This window comes from Diadema antillarum, unplaced genomic scaffold (assembly GCF_040938485.1).
Source record: "Diadema antillarum isolate AM-2024a unplaced genomic scaffold, OU_Dant_1.0 scf00000061, whole genome shotgun sequence".
Lineage (NCBI taxonomy): Eukaryota > Metazoa > Echinodermata > Echinoidea > Diadematoida > Diadematidae > Diadema > Diadema antillarum.
In genome coordinates this window covers 3,152,914-3,167,959 of record NW_027270950.1, presented here as the reverse complement: position 1 = coordinate 3,167,959, position 15,046 = coordinate 3,152,914, and the positions used below count along the sequence as shown (strand labels likewise).

The following is a 15,046-nucleotide window of genomic DNA, read 5'->3' as shown; positions in this document are numbered from 1 at the left end:
AACGCCGTGGCATTCAAGTGCGTTTTGCAACGACATGGTATGCAGTGCTTGCCAGAGACAGCCAAAGTGTGTGAAGTGCTGGGATTTAATGGAGTAAATTGAAGAACCCTTCCCTTTATGTTGCCCAGTCCAGTCGACGGTGTCGCGGCCGAACCAGTTTGTTTAGTTTATCGAATACTCTGTGAAGCGCAGCTGCCTGCCCCCCTGAGAGTTTGCCTCTGTGCTAGTATGGATTCGCAGCAATGCACTTCTGAAACCAGTTGTGGCAGTTTGGATGCAGACCAGTTGGTCTTGAACGGAACCAGGTAAAGCTGATCTCTGAACAGAGATCATCCAGTTTTTGTTGTCATTGGTCTCCAAAAACTTGCTTTTACATGTAGTTCAAGCAACAACTCCTAAAAAAGTGTTCATACCAGAGTTCAATAAGAAGATAAAACTGTTTTTATGTGACATTCACAAAAGATTTTTTTTGATGACCAAAGGCCTGTTATTATACAAAAATATTCTAAGAAAATATTTTTCAAATGGTTTTAACCCATTGCATAAACTGCAAGTGTGTTATACAGTCTTTATGGCATTTATTTTTGATGATTTCGTTACTGGTGTAATCAACAGTTTTTATACTATGCTGGCATTTCCATGAAATTTCATCAGGAGGTGAATTTACAAAATCAGCATGGCAGTGAGATTTAAGAGAGGAATGTAAAAGATGTCTTTGTTTTCCCTTTAATTGGATGCCACCTGATGTCCTGGAAACATATACAGGGAAATCATACTATAATGAGGACATAAAAGCATCACAATTACATGTAATATGTATATGTACCTTGTTGTATCAGGTTTTTCACTCTATCAGGGTATAAGAACAAAGGAATATGAAAAGTTGGGACCTACAAAATCACCCTGTTAGAGGATTTTGTTACAGACACTGACCTCTTGATAACAATGTTCCACTGTACCCAAATGCCTCCACCTTTATTCCATTGTCTTCTCTTTTATTAGGAATTTAAGAGTCTCCTTGGAAGTCACATAGTAAACACGGATGAAATTGACTGTTTTTTGTTGTTTTTTTTTTTGTTGTTGTATTTTAAAGAAAGAAGAGAGAGAGAAAAATTGGGCCCTATACAACAAATGATTTGTTCTGTGAATAAGAATTCCTCTTTAATTCACAACATTTGGGCTCTGAACACAAGTTTCCTTCTCTAATTCATTCATCTTGGCAGTGGTGAGGGATTTGGCTTTGCTATCAACCTCATCCTGACCTCACTGTGGCTGATATACTGGGTAGTTCTGAAAACTCTCCTCGTGGTGGTGGTCCTGAACACCATACCGCTGCTGGTTCTTGGGTTCCTCTACATCAGCTCCTTCTACGTACACCTCTACCAATTCTGGAACAAGATCAATGAAGACCACACCTCCGGTGTCTACACCGCAGAGGTCTACGAGAGGGCGCGGAACAACGTCGTCTGGGCGTGGGACCTGCTCGGAAAGATTTGGTTTGGTAAATTCATTCATCATTCTAATACCACCACTTCGTAATGCTGCTGGCGTTGTGCACAGACAATTTTTTGTATGAGAATTGGAGGGTTAGCCCTGACTGTGCACCCCTGGACTCCCCCACCCCCCCCCCCCCAAAAAAGCGTACCTGACCGTTTGTTTTCATCGCACACATACTGTGCACCTGCCCCGACGCTGACTAGGCGTATCATTGAGTAGAAATTACACTGGTCCTCCCAGCTCACATTGTATCACTATGATCTTCACGAGACTCTGTGGCATTGTTATGCCTGAGTTTTTCATCAAACTTAATTAATGGCTTTTTTTTTGGGGGGGGGGGGGAGGGTATCAAGTGAATGCTAGAGAAATAGTTTCTCAAGTAACTGCTCTTAAAGTTCATGGGCACACATATGGTTAAGTTCATGATAACCAAAATGGCCTCTTCAAGAGGTCCCCCAGAAAGTTCTGCTAAATGTTTGTTTGGATTGTCTTAACTGTCCAATTCAAAAACAATATGAACAGCCACCCCACTGAAAAGGAGGATGTCTCATGTTGAATAGGCACTAAATGCAAAAGCAACAAACAGACAACCTTGCCTATAATGTCAATCTAGCACAAGTTGAAAAATTGGCTAAGTCGAAGAAAAATTACATCCAGATGAAGACAAACATATAAATTCTTTGTGTATATTGTATGTCAACATTCACATAAGTTAAAGGATTTCCTGTAGACCCTTTGAATTCAACTTACTGCCGGTAAGCGAGGGTGAAAATTGGGAAAAGTCTCGCAAATGGATGAATTGTCTTGTAAGGCATTAAACACCCTGAAGTATTCACCATCTTTACAGGACCATATCTTTGGCAATAAGCAAAAATGATAAGAAAACAAGAACAAAATGTATGATTTCTGTGCTCTTCTGGAAATGCATGTTGTAAGATTTCTCAAGTTTTGCAGTCCCTAACCTGTATCTGCACCGTCTAAGTGTTTCTACCCCTCCTCCCTCTCTCTCTCTCTCCACCTATCTACTAGTAAGTATCTCTATATATTTATATATCTAACTATCTATCTATCTATCTACAATTAGTATCTATCTATCTATCTACAATAAGTATCTATCTATCTATCTATCTATCTATCTATCTATCTATCTCTCTATCTACAATAAGTATCTATCTATCTATCTATCTATACTTTGTATCTATCTATCTATCTATCTATCTATACTTTGTATCTATGTATCTATCTATCTATACTTTGTATCTATCTATCTATCTATCTATCTATCTATCTATCTATACTTTGTATCTATCTATCTATCTATCTATCTATGCTTTGTATCTATTATTTTCATTGTATCTATCTATCTATCTATCTATCTATGTATCTATCTATCTATCTATCTATACTTTGTATCTATGTATCTATCTATCTATACTTTGTATCTATCTATCTGTCTATCTATACTTTGTATCTATCTATCTATCTATCTATCTATCTATACTTTGTATCTATCTATCTATCTATCCATCTATACTTTGTATCTATTATTTTCATTGTATCTATCTATCTATCTATCTATCTATCTATCTATACTTTGTATCTATGTATCTATCTATCTATACTTTGTATCTATCTATCTATCTCTATCTATCTATCTATCTATACTTTGTATCTATGTATCTATCTATCTATACTTTGTATCTATCTATCTATCTATCTATCTATCTATACTTTGTATCTATCTATCTATCTATCTCTATCTCTCTCATTCCGTCTCCATTCCTGTTTCTCCTTCACTCTTTTCCTATTTAGTCCTTGGTATGGAAATGGTCATTACAAAGAATTCCTTCAAATTCTCTTGATGTATTCTAAGCATGTGATTTAAATAGCATTTACCCTCCTCTAATGTGATGTGTAGAGATATGCATCTTATCACGTCCCCTGTAGTGCCCCACGATCATTTGAATCTCATATGAGAAAAGCAAATAGCGGAAAAGTGTGGACAAAGAAAAAATGGATCTGAATCTGAATAGAAATTCAAATCAAATTCAAAGGTCCCCCTTGGATCTCTTTGCTGCTACTACTCTCAACGCTACCCTTATCCACTCAGTTTTAATGAATTATCATAACTTGATTGGTACTCACCCAGTGCCCAGCCTCCATTAAGTACTGAGCTCCTGCTCTGCTTTTCGCCAATTCTAATCCATAAGTTTCCTTCTTTGTGTAATTCAGGCCAAACCTGGATTTAGGCCCAAGTAATATCAGAGTTCTGGCCCTTTGGTGTACAAACTAGCTTCATGCAGATATATTTCATGCCCTCTCTTTCATTCTAACTACATTGTATCATCCCTGCTTATTACGCTGTATCTTTGTCAGGTTTTGAGCTGCATGGAACCCAGAATCTCCCCAAAGAGGGCGGGGCCATCCTCGCCTACTACCATGGCACCATCCCCATCGACGTTTACTTCATCATTTCCAAGATCAGGATCTGGCACCAGCGAGCCGTCTACACTGTCGCTGATCGATTCGTCTACAAGCTGCATGGTGAGTGCTTGAGTACCAAATGATCCACAGGCCGGGATGGATTTGGAATGAGGACCCCTTATCACTGCATATGCTTTATTAGCCACTACTACTTTGTGAGATCAGAGGATGTTGGCGAAGCGCTGCTGGGTTCACAGCTTTACACTTAGTTTATAGTTTCTTGAAACTATGACTGGGCCATCGATGTTAGCGAAAGTCCAAATGAACACCTCAGGAGCTTGTTGGTCATGTAGTCATTATTGGTTTCAATCTAGAGGTCTTATCAGTCATGGCTGGTATCAGAGAACATACTGTCAATACATGTACAGCCAAACCTGCCTTAGTGGCCACCTGTATATAGAGGCTCTATGTCTACATGAACCAAGATGTTCATCTTCATTTGAAGTAGCTTTACTTGGTAGAACCAAATTAATGGACCAGGTATCCGTACTGCATGTAATGCAATACAGGTAGTGTACTTTGCAGTATATTTTTCTTGAATCTTCACGATGGTAGAAAATTGATATTAGAGTATTTCTCTTCAAAACTGATAATATTTCTTTATCATTCTGTTGTTGTGGTTCTCAATTTCCAACTCCAGCACAAATTGTCTTCCAAGTCCCATTTCACAGAATATTATACCTATAAACTGTTGTGTGAAAATTATTTGCTTCAGAATGGTCTCATATTTAAACTAGACTCGGAATTTGTTAAGACTGACAAATTAGGTGATCCGATTTTTTTTAAATCAATGATTCGAGTTTTCACCTGAGATTAGGGACATTGGTCGTGTGATGTTTCGATTCTCATTTTGAAAAGGGAGTCAGACCTGCTATCTTGGATACCGAATTCCGTATACACTATCAAAGATGCAGAATGAAGTATATTTGACCTTTGACCCCACTTTGCACCCCCAAGATGGCATCTGAGGAAAAAGTGGTTATTTTGCGAAATGATTCTTGTAACATGGTCTTTGCTTGTGCAAAATATGGGAAAGATAAGACATGTATTCACCAAGATACAGGATGAAACATTTATGACCTTTGACCCTAATTTACATACCCAAGATGGTGTCTGATCAAGTAGTTGTTATTTTATGAAATAATGTACGTAACATTAACTAAACATGTGCAAAATATGGGGTTGATAGGAGCTATTTTTCTTGAGTTATTGCAAAGAAAATTGGAAAAAGAAAGAAATATGAAAATACATCGAAGATAACCTTTAATTTCAACCACGTTTTTGGACGTGATCCCGACACTATATGAAAAACAAAGGGAACACGTACAATAGCGCAAAGTCTCAGCTACAACATATTAAAATCTGGGAGAAATTCACCGAAGGGTAAGTGAGCTAGTGCTCGATAAAGACAATCATGTCAATTTTCACATCTAGAAAAATTCCCTCCCATAGAGATAACACGTCATAACGAAGATAAAGAAAGAAGTACATATGACCTTTGACCCCGATCTGCACAGATAAGATGGCATCTGAGCAAAAAGTGGTTATTTTGTGAAATGATTCTTGTAACACGGTCTTTACGTGTGCAAAATATGGGGAAGATAGAACATGTATTCACCAAGATACAGGATGAAACATTTATGACCTTTGACCCTAATTTACATACCCAAGATGGCATCTGATGAAGTAGTTGTTATTTTATGAAATAATGTACGTGACATGAACTAAACATGTGCAAAATATGGTGGTGATAGGGTATGTTTTTCTTGAGTTATTGCAAAGAAAGTTGGAAAAAGAAAGAAATATGAAAATACATCGAAGATAGGCTTTGATTTCAACCAAGTTTTTGGATGTGATCCCGATACCGTATGAAAAAATGAAGGGCACACTCACGATAGCCCAAAGTCTCAGCTACAACTTATTAAAATCTTAGAGAAATTCACTGAAGCATAGGTGAGCTAGTGCTCGAAAAAGATAGTCATGTCAATTTTCATTTCCAGAAAAACTGCACTCCCATTAAGATAACACGTAAACTGGTCAAATTTGACAAGATTACTTTCAATCCAATATTACGAGGTGATGCCGTCATCTAATCAAAATGTTGTTATTATATTAATGAAAGAGCATTTAGTAAGCTACAACATACTGAAATCTGGGTGAAAATGGGCAAAGGATAAGTGAGATACGCTCGAGAGAATTTGTAATTTGATGACGTCATTTTGAAAATTTACTCTTTTTATTTTATTAAGAAATTTGATATCTTTTAATCGTTTTTCCAGCATCGCCAACCCATGAAATGACATGTACAACTCATCAGCTTTCAGAATATGTAAAGAAAATGGGGGGTCACCGTCCATCCTGACGAGTAAAATCGGAATTAAAATTGGCGTTTTTTTGGCATTGTTGCACTGTATATCGCCATTGACGCGCGCGCGGAATTTCAACTTTGACGGGCCCATATGACGTCATATTGAGTCGGATTGACTTGAAACTTGGTAGACATATTCCCTGACATTTCAGGCAGGCGATAAGTGTGAAAAAACGGGAAATTTCTATTGCATATGAGCTGTGCGTGCGTATATGCGCACGCACGTACACGTCCGTAAAATTTTTTCAATTTTTCAAAAAATGCTCTAAATGGTCTGAAACGTGTCCAAAAAAAATTTGAGCTCGATTTGAGCATACAAATATTTCAACGCGCGCGTACGCGCACGTTTTAAGGTATAGATGAATTTTGAGAATATGAGTAGAATGCGCTTGACTTGAAATATATGTGACGTAAATTTCATTGAAAAATTCTATTCCATTAATGAGATATGATTGAGAATGTGTTTTCATATAATGACGTCATAGTGACGTCACATTCGACTGATCACTTTGATTTTAGTTCGATTGCCGTCTTTGGGAGACGATACATATATGGTATAAGTTTGAAATTGATAGGAAGAGGACTTTCTGAGCTAATCGATGCACAACTTTATGGGAGAAATAAGAAGAAAAAGGAGAAGAAGAAGAAAGAATCCGTACAAAAACAGAAGGTGATCCGAGAGGATACTCGGATCACCTAATAATGTGTAGTTCAATGTTTCCAGGTTAGCATGCCTGTACAGTGACGGGGCGATCATAAACGGCCCGTTAACATTACTTATGTTAATGGGGCCCAAATTGTACATTTTCATCTTTTTCTTGACAATGCCATTATGAATTTTCTCCAAAGTTGGCAGGTAGCATCCCTAGGGGGAAAGAATCTCATTCCCATCAAATGGGCACCATGCTCCACCTGGGGGCCCCAGGGGGCCTAATCTTGGACCGAAATTGTAAATTGTCTTTTTTTTCTTGAAAACCCTATCACCAATTTTCACCAAACTTGGCAGGTAGCATCAATAGGGGGATAGAATCTCAATTCCATCAAATGGGCACCATGCCCCACCTGTAAGGAATCTTTACAGATTTTCTCTAGAATTGGAAGTGATTGAGCTAAGTTAATACAATGAGTCAGTATATTGATGACTGTTGTTTCAAGTTTGTTCATGGGAGAATCAGGGGTGCCCCCCCCCCCCCCCACCCCATTGGGACCCAAGGAAGTGGGATGGGATGGGGGGGGGGGAATGTCCAAATGCAGGCCTAAATTTTCATCTTCTTGCTGAAAACAACATAATGGATTTTCACCAAACTTGTCAAGAAGCATTCCCATAGGGATAAAATCTCAAAGTGTTTGAATGGTCACCATGCTTTCCTTGGGGGCCCCAGGGTCCAAACCTCCTACTCTAGTTCTAATAACAAATGATAGGGCTTTAAGTCTTTTTTCCCAAGCTGCATAATCCAACATTCTATAAAGTACAGTGTAGGTCCTATTTGGCAGGTATTTTTACCAGTGTGATGGAAAAAGTAAACGGACACCATGCCCCCATTCTCAAAGCTACCCCTACCACAAGTTTCCAATGTTCTCAGCACCAGAGTCTGCAAGAATGCATGGAAGGTGAACTTGTGATACTCAGGTGAGCGCGTGACCCCCAGGTCTCTTGTTTTTTTCAAAATTGAGAAAAAAAAAATGTATGGACCAAGACCGGATTCTTATGTGTCAGTGATGCTAAGCCCACAGTTGCCAAAATATCATCAGGTCATTCTGACATCAAACAGTCAACACATAGACAACTTGATCTTTGCCTTTAAAGTTGATTAATTATTAATGCTTTGTTTTTCTGCAGCCTGTTAACTTTAGTTTGTGTCTTGATTACGACTAGGACCCTCATACAACAAAAGTCTTATTTGATTACTAACTCGCAGAGGTTTTGGCAAGAAGCCAAATATTTTATTCCTCTGTATAAGTTTCTGTACTCTCAGTATTGATCCTTGTTGGAAGATGAATCAGTAATAATGGTCTTCTACAGATCAATTTAGTGCTTTTAAATCAAAGTATAGAAAGTAGTATTGTTGTCCTCGATTTGTGTGAAATTACAAAAAAAAAAATGAAAAACTGGATTCACTATTTAGGGTGCTACTCATTTTCAGATATCCTTGCAATGAAACAAGCCAAAAGTTTGTGGGTTCTTAAAATTTGTAGATTTATAGCAACACATTCATGAACATATTTACTCTGATCCAAGCATGAATGTGACTTGCACAAGTGGGCAATTCCGCGGTTAGTAACGTTACATTTGAACAAATTTAGATATTTGTTTTTACTACTAAATTACCATTTATTCATTTCAAGCCAAAATTATGTCAAAATCATGTTCATCATTCCCAGGTTTATGATATAGAAAAGAATGAATACAATCCAAGAATAAATAGCATTGCTATGGCAGCTTAAAGGGCTGGTTAGTAACGTTACGAAAAAAGGACATGACAAAAAAATCAATGTCTTGTAACAAAAAGTGTGCAAAAATTCAAGTTACTTCAAACAAAGTGTTGCATTAATTTCAATTATTGCATCATGACAAATGTTCACACAATGTTTTTTAGCAGTTCGACCAATAATTTCTTAGCTAGACCCCAAAAGCATGGTTAGTAACGTTACGGTTAGTAACGTTACATTTGTCCGGAGTAATTCCGCAGGTCATTTCACCCTTTTGTAATTGACAAAATGTCACATGACTTCTGGAGTATTTAAATGTATTTATCTTTTACCCTTTGAAAAAACATTTGAGGAAAAAATTTCAAAGGAACCCACTGTAATTAGCATTTAAGTGAATTTCAGCATCCCCAGTCCCACATGTACATTTTAAATGATGGTTTTAGATCTCGCGAAATCAATCAATACGAAAGATAAAATCTACTGAATTTGAAAGACCTTAATGATTGGTGAACATCCATGGCATTAGTTGATACCTAGATTAAAGAGTAAGATAAAGAGGCACATTTCTTTTATCCATGTCATGTCCACCTAACTGCGGAATTGCCCAAGTACATTTCTCCATTCAAATTAGACTGGCTAAATATATGGCATTTACAGTATTATCTTATCAATTGTAAAAGCGCTGGGTGGTAGTCTTATCATTTTTGTAGTACACTGTATCTTGTATCGTGATTTACTTTACAGCGTATGTGGCCACTAAGAAAGCAGTGTAGGTCTATGGTATGCAAGCAAGCTCTGGCTAAAGTCCCCTCCAAGGGACTAGACGGCCGGGGGAGGACGCCTTGCCTCTAGAGGAGGGCAACAGCTGCAGCTAGGAGTCTTGAACCAGAAACCTGGGTCCTGTTTCATAAAATATGTTATCAGTAACAACTACAACATTTCTATGACAAATTTGCTCATAGCCAATCAGATGCAAGGATTTCAGTTGCGTATAGCAACCATCGCAACTTGTTATTGATAACAAGTTAACAATGGGGCTCTGGTTGCTCTTATGTGTATATTTTCTGTAAAAAAATCAAATTGACACCCCAAATTAACAATCCACATGTTTTGTTTTTGTTTTGTTTTGTTTTGTTTTGGGTTTTTTGTTTTTTCTGTAGAGAAGTATTTAAAGTCGTAATCTTTCTTTTGTTTTCACTTGAGGAGGTTTTGATGTACAGTGTACATGGTGTAACAGTGAGAATATACACGCCCAAGAATACTCATTGATAAAACAGTACCACTGTGTACATGTCTTGTCAAAGTGCATGTTGAACATAAACAAATATGACATACTTCAGGCATCGTTGGTCTTGTGGGGGTGTGGCTATGCACTATAAACATGTATATCTGCATTCCTTGTTGTTTGCAATGTTTAATTGCTGTACATACACACCAAAGGACTTTGGATGGAGCAAGCACTTATCTGTAATCTGTGCTGTTGCTGTTTGAAGTAGAGTAGGCAGTCCAGGGATTTGAGGCAGTCACAACATACAGGGGTTGATATTTTGCACACAGGTTGGATATGAATATTGTTTTTTTCCCCCTTCTTCAGTGATGAATTCAAATTCTGTGATTTATCAGTCAATAATTGCTACAAATGTATTACGTGTATGCATATTTCGGCTTGTAGGCCTACCACAAATTTGTCAGCAAGACAGTATTTTATGGGGATTAAGAACCAGTGGTAAGCAGATTGTTCAAGGGTTGTTGCACACATACACGGTTGTACACACACACACACACACACACACACCCACACACATAGGCATAGCCAATATATACGTAAGTATTGGCTATGTCATACCTTGTAAAAAATACAGCTCTCTCACTAATGTTTTTAATATGTCAATGAAAGTTTAGGTTAATGATAAGTTTTATTGTAAGTGTAGTGAATGTATTGGCCGTAACGAAATTCAAAATCATTTCCTCCTTTTCTTAAAAAAGTGAATAAAAAAATAAGATCTACACATTTGCAGGATTGAAGTTGCTATGGCGAATCTTTGCCGTGACGACTGGAAGCCGAGAGGAGTGTGTACGCATTCTGAAGGAAGGTAACCTCATGGCGATAGCTCCTGGCGGAACGAGGGAGGCGTACTTCAGCGACAGCAACTACCCCCTCTTGTGGTATCAAAGGAAAGGTTTTGCCATTGTTGCGAAGGAATCTCAAGTGGTAAGAGTATAGTGATAATTGATATACATGTAAGGTCTTCTTTATCAAGGGTAGCCTCTTCAGTGTTTCCACTAGCTGCACTACGAGAGGGCCCTGCCATTTTTCATTACCCTTGCATCGCCAGGTACCTATTTATACACCTGGGTCAAAAGGGACATGTCATGGTGGGTGAGAACACCTTTTTCAAAAACTTGGGCACTTATTAAAGGGGCTTTGAACTCGCGACCTCCATTTGAAAGTCAAGGGTCTTATCCACTACCATGTATACCACAGTGCCAATTCATCAGTGACACCTTTTGCATGTGGTGTTGTGTGTAATGTCCTATAGTATTCCTCATAAGTGGGGTGTAAGAACTTAATTTAATCCTTGCCATATAGATTAACCCTTTGCGTGCCCAAGCACTTGTCTCAACTTGCTAAGCTCTTTCATCAGCATGTAGTACTGTATATGCCACATTATTAACAAGTTATTTTTTTGTGTGTGAATCGGGACTTCCCAACATTTTTAATAGCAAGTGACTAAATTTACAATTGTGGAGTACAGCAGTGGATGAAGACATTTAGGCATGCATGTTGCATTTACACTAAATGTCAGGGTCAAAGTTGATATTTTTGCATTGTGGTATTTTCAAGAATAGCATGTGACTCCCAAAATTCGCGAAATATATGACGTATATAGTATTAATCCATTCTTGAATGTACAGTGTAACCTACATTGTAGTTTTAATTAATTGCTGCAGAAAAATTCACCACACACATAATTTAGAATGTGCATCCTTCTTCTCTTTGCCCGCTAGCCTATCATTCCAGTCTTTACTCAAAACTGCCGCGAAGCATTCCGCACACCCAGGCTGGGCCGGGGCATTCTCAGGTGGCTGTACGAGAAGACTAGGGCCCCACTGGTTCCAATCTATGGAGGATTTCCGGTCAAGCTCAGGTAAGTAAAATTTAATATTTCAACAAGGAAAAATAGACAGAGAGGCAGACAGACAAAAAGAAATGCCTTGTCACTAAAGATAAGCTATCTTGATGTACATCATAGCAAGCTCATTGGTAGTAATTCCACTTGCTGTCATATTGTGTTTCCAACTTCTAATATAATGTATTAATTAAAGGGATGGTACAGTATTGGTGAAGATGAGAATTGGGCTTTTAACTTTTTGTGAGATACCAAGAAAACACGTATGATAAAGAACAGAGCATGCCATTTTAAGAAGAATTCAAAGTTTATTTGATGAAAATCTGGTTTGGAATGACTGAAACATCCAAAAACAAAGTAAAACAAGACGATCATAATAAAATGTGGGTCCCACACAGCAATGACACTTTATTACAATCGCTCTTTATGGATATCTCAGCCATTTCAAACCAAATATCATCAAATAAACGTTGAATTCCTCATAGAATTACATGCTCTGTCATATTTCATAAGAGCTTTCTCATTATTTCACCAAAAAAAATTTTAGAAACCTGAAATTAGGTCTCAACCAAAACTGTACAATCTCTTTAAGGTTTTCCTATTCAGTAGTAGTGAACTGAGTCTACAGGTTTACAAAATATCATAAGAGATACCTTGTACAACAAATTTTCAATTTGGTTATTTTTTTTCCTCAGGACCTACATTGGAGCTCCCATAAAGGTGACATCTGACATGAGTGTAGACGACATTGTGCAAAAAGTGAGTAAGAAAAGAGGAATATTGGGTGTTTGTTTTAATACTGTAAATACACATTATTACTTGTATATCCCAAAGAATGCACAGTACAGCAACAGGGATTTCCCCTGCCTTATCACCCGTTGAAGATGAGTCCCGAGAATACTCAGGCAGGTGTCTATCGGAAATGTGTGTTATAGCAAAGTCAGTCCGTCCTCAACGGTTAACCTTTTATGTGCCTAGGCAACTTACTGTACCAAGCCTTTTTAGCTCACCTGAGCCAAAGGCTCAAGTGAGCTATTGCGATCGCTCTTCGTCCGGCATCCGGTGTGCGTTTTGTGTGAAATTTTTACACTTTCATCTTCTTCTTGAAAACCCCATGACCGATTTTCACCAAACTTGCAGGTAGCATCCCTGGGGAAATAGGATCTCAAGTTGTTCAAATGGGCACCATGCCCCACCTGGGGGGCCCAAGGGGGCCCAAACTTTCTCCCCCCCCCCCCAAATTAACGAATCTTTAAAAATCTTCTGTCGAACCAGAAGGTACAAGTTGTAGTAGTTTTATGTATATTGATGACAAGATGATAACCTCTTCTGCAGTGAAATTACCCAAAGGCCTTATTAGTTTTAACCTTTCAACTCTGACCTTTGACAGGCGCGGGAAGGAGTGGAAAGCCTGATCAGGACCCACCAACAGATTCCTGGCAGCATCCGCCGTGCCTTCCTCGAGAGATGGACACCAGACACGACAAAGACAGAGTAACACAGGGTGTATGGCAGTACGTGGATTCCACTGTTCTTTGGCGTATGGTGTACTATGTCATGCACAGAGAACTCTGCACTGTGTGTTACACAGTGTTTTACACATAGTTTGTTTTTAGCACCATATTTATACACAGTGTTTTTCGCAGTGGGATCTACTACACCAACAAATCAATAAAATTTTCAGATGTGTGTGGCGGCAGCAGCGTGCAGAGAGTCAAACCTCATCAGGAGCAACATCGAAAAGCATTAGTTATTTTGGGCTATCAATTTTTTTTTTTTTTTTGGTTATATTCAGGATTTTGACTGCTTGAATTGACTGTTGTAAATACAAGTATACAGGGAGAATGCTATTAAATGAGTTCAGCGAATTTCTGTAAATATTGATCATTCTTGCATAGATTTATGTGTGTCCATATCAATTATGCAATATTGTTCAAGGGTACTATTAGAATTAGTTCAAGTAATAAGATTGCAATATTTTGTTTATTCAAAGAGTTTTCAGATTTATAAGATTATATTATATACTCACTTCTTACAGTGTATCATATAAAGTTTTAAATTGTGTGTTGGCAAAATCTTGTTATATATTCATATTATTTAGCGAGCAGTGCAACAGATCACTAATAATATCACCTTAACATTTATGAGTTACTTTTGTATGCTTTAGCCACTTAATAAAGAATTGTTGGTCCAAATTATTAAATATTTACCAAGTGCCAACAGAGTGAGGATCTTGAGGTAGAATAACAAGTTTGCAAAGTACTAGTGGTTACTAACGTATTCAAATTTATGCGCAATTTTCGCTGGCTGACCTACTACAGTCAAGTGTAATAACAAGCTATTCAAATCACTTGTTACCAAATACAATTCAGTACTCTGATTGAAGTTCACACATTAGCTGCTTCTGTGTTGCGTAAACCTCAGGCAATCTTTCTAGCTGTCAGGAACAGCCTTCGCTATTCTTTTTTTTTTTCTGGAGCAAACTGCTGTTCCGTATCGCAAGTCTGCAAGCAAATATAGTTGGCACTGGATATTGAGTGCCTTTAACCCTAACCAGTCGGGGCTTTTTAACCTGTTCTGCGGCCGGGGGAGGGTTGATTCAACCACCCCCCCCCCCCCCCCCCCAAGATCTCGGCCGTCGATTGCGCAATCGCCCTGAAAATTGGCACATACATTACTTGTCGCGCAATCTACTATACTATAAAAGAAAAAAACTGAATTTTTCATTTTTTATATTTTATATTAATTGATATGCATGAAATCATAAATTTTGCTCTAATTCAGAAAATAAAGCTAATGGATCCTAACTTTTGATGACATTATTCCTTGTAGCATTCCTAACAATGTACTTGAAAAAAAAATCTGGTGTCAAATTTAATTTCTTATGTATTCTATTGTTTTATTAATTTCTTATGTATTTCTTTGTTTTTCAACCTTTTGTTTTTTCAGGTCTTTTCCACAAAATTTATTACAGAACCTATTTTAAGCATAATTATGCTAAAATTAATTGATTTCAGCCATTGAAAGTGAAAATCATATCTTTTTGAATAAGGTGAGAAAACTATTTGCATAGACTTTGTACACAAAATCACGTTTTTGAGCCATTTTCGATCTGACAAGCATGTATAAAAGGTTC

General features: G+C 37.7%; 1 protein-coding gene across 1 annotated transcript; it reads left to right on the top strand.

Annotated features, from left to right (window-relative positions):
• Positions 1 to 228: 228 nt before the first annotated feature.
• LOC139716136 (DGAT1/2-independent enzyme synthesizing storage lipids-like) lies at positions 229 to 14,461 on the top strand. The gene is made up of 7 exons (XM_071627694.1): positions 229 to 305; positions 1,224 to 1,501; positions 3,874 to 4,041; positions 10,798 to 10,991; positions 11,789 to 11,928; positions 12,606 to 12,669; positions 13,301 to 14,461. The coding sequence occupies exons 1-7, from the start codon at positions 229 to 231 to the stop codon at positions 13,406 to 13,408; spliced, it is 1,029 nt and encodes a 342-aa protein (XP_071483795.1). The 3' UTR covers positions 13,409 to 14,461.
• The last annotated feature ends 585 nt before the right edge of the window (positions 14,462 to 15,046 follow it).

Coding starts and splice junctions, on each gene's coding strand:
- LOC139716136 (XM_071627694.1), top strand. CDS start 229: ATGGATTCGCAGCAATGCACTTCTGAAACCAGTTGTGGCAGTTTGGAT. Junction 4,042..10,797: donor ATTCGTCTACAAGCTGCATG/GTGAGTGCTTGA, acceptor ACACATTTGCAG/GATTGAAGTTGCTATGGCGA. Junction 12,670..13,300: donor TAGACGACATTGTGCAAAAA/GTGAGTAAGAAA, acceptor GACCTTTGACAG/GCGCGGGAAGGAGTGGAAAG.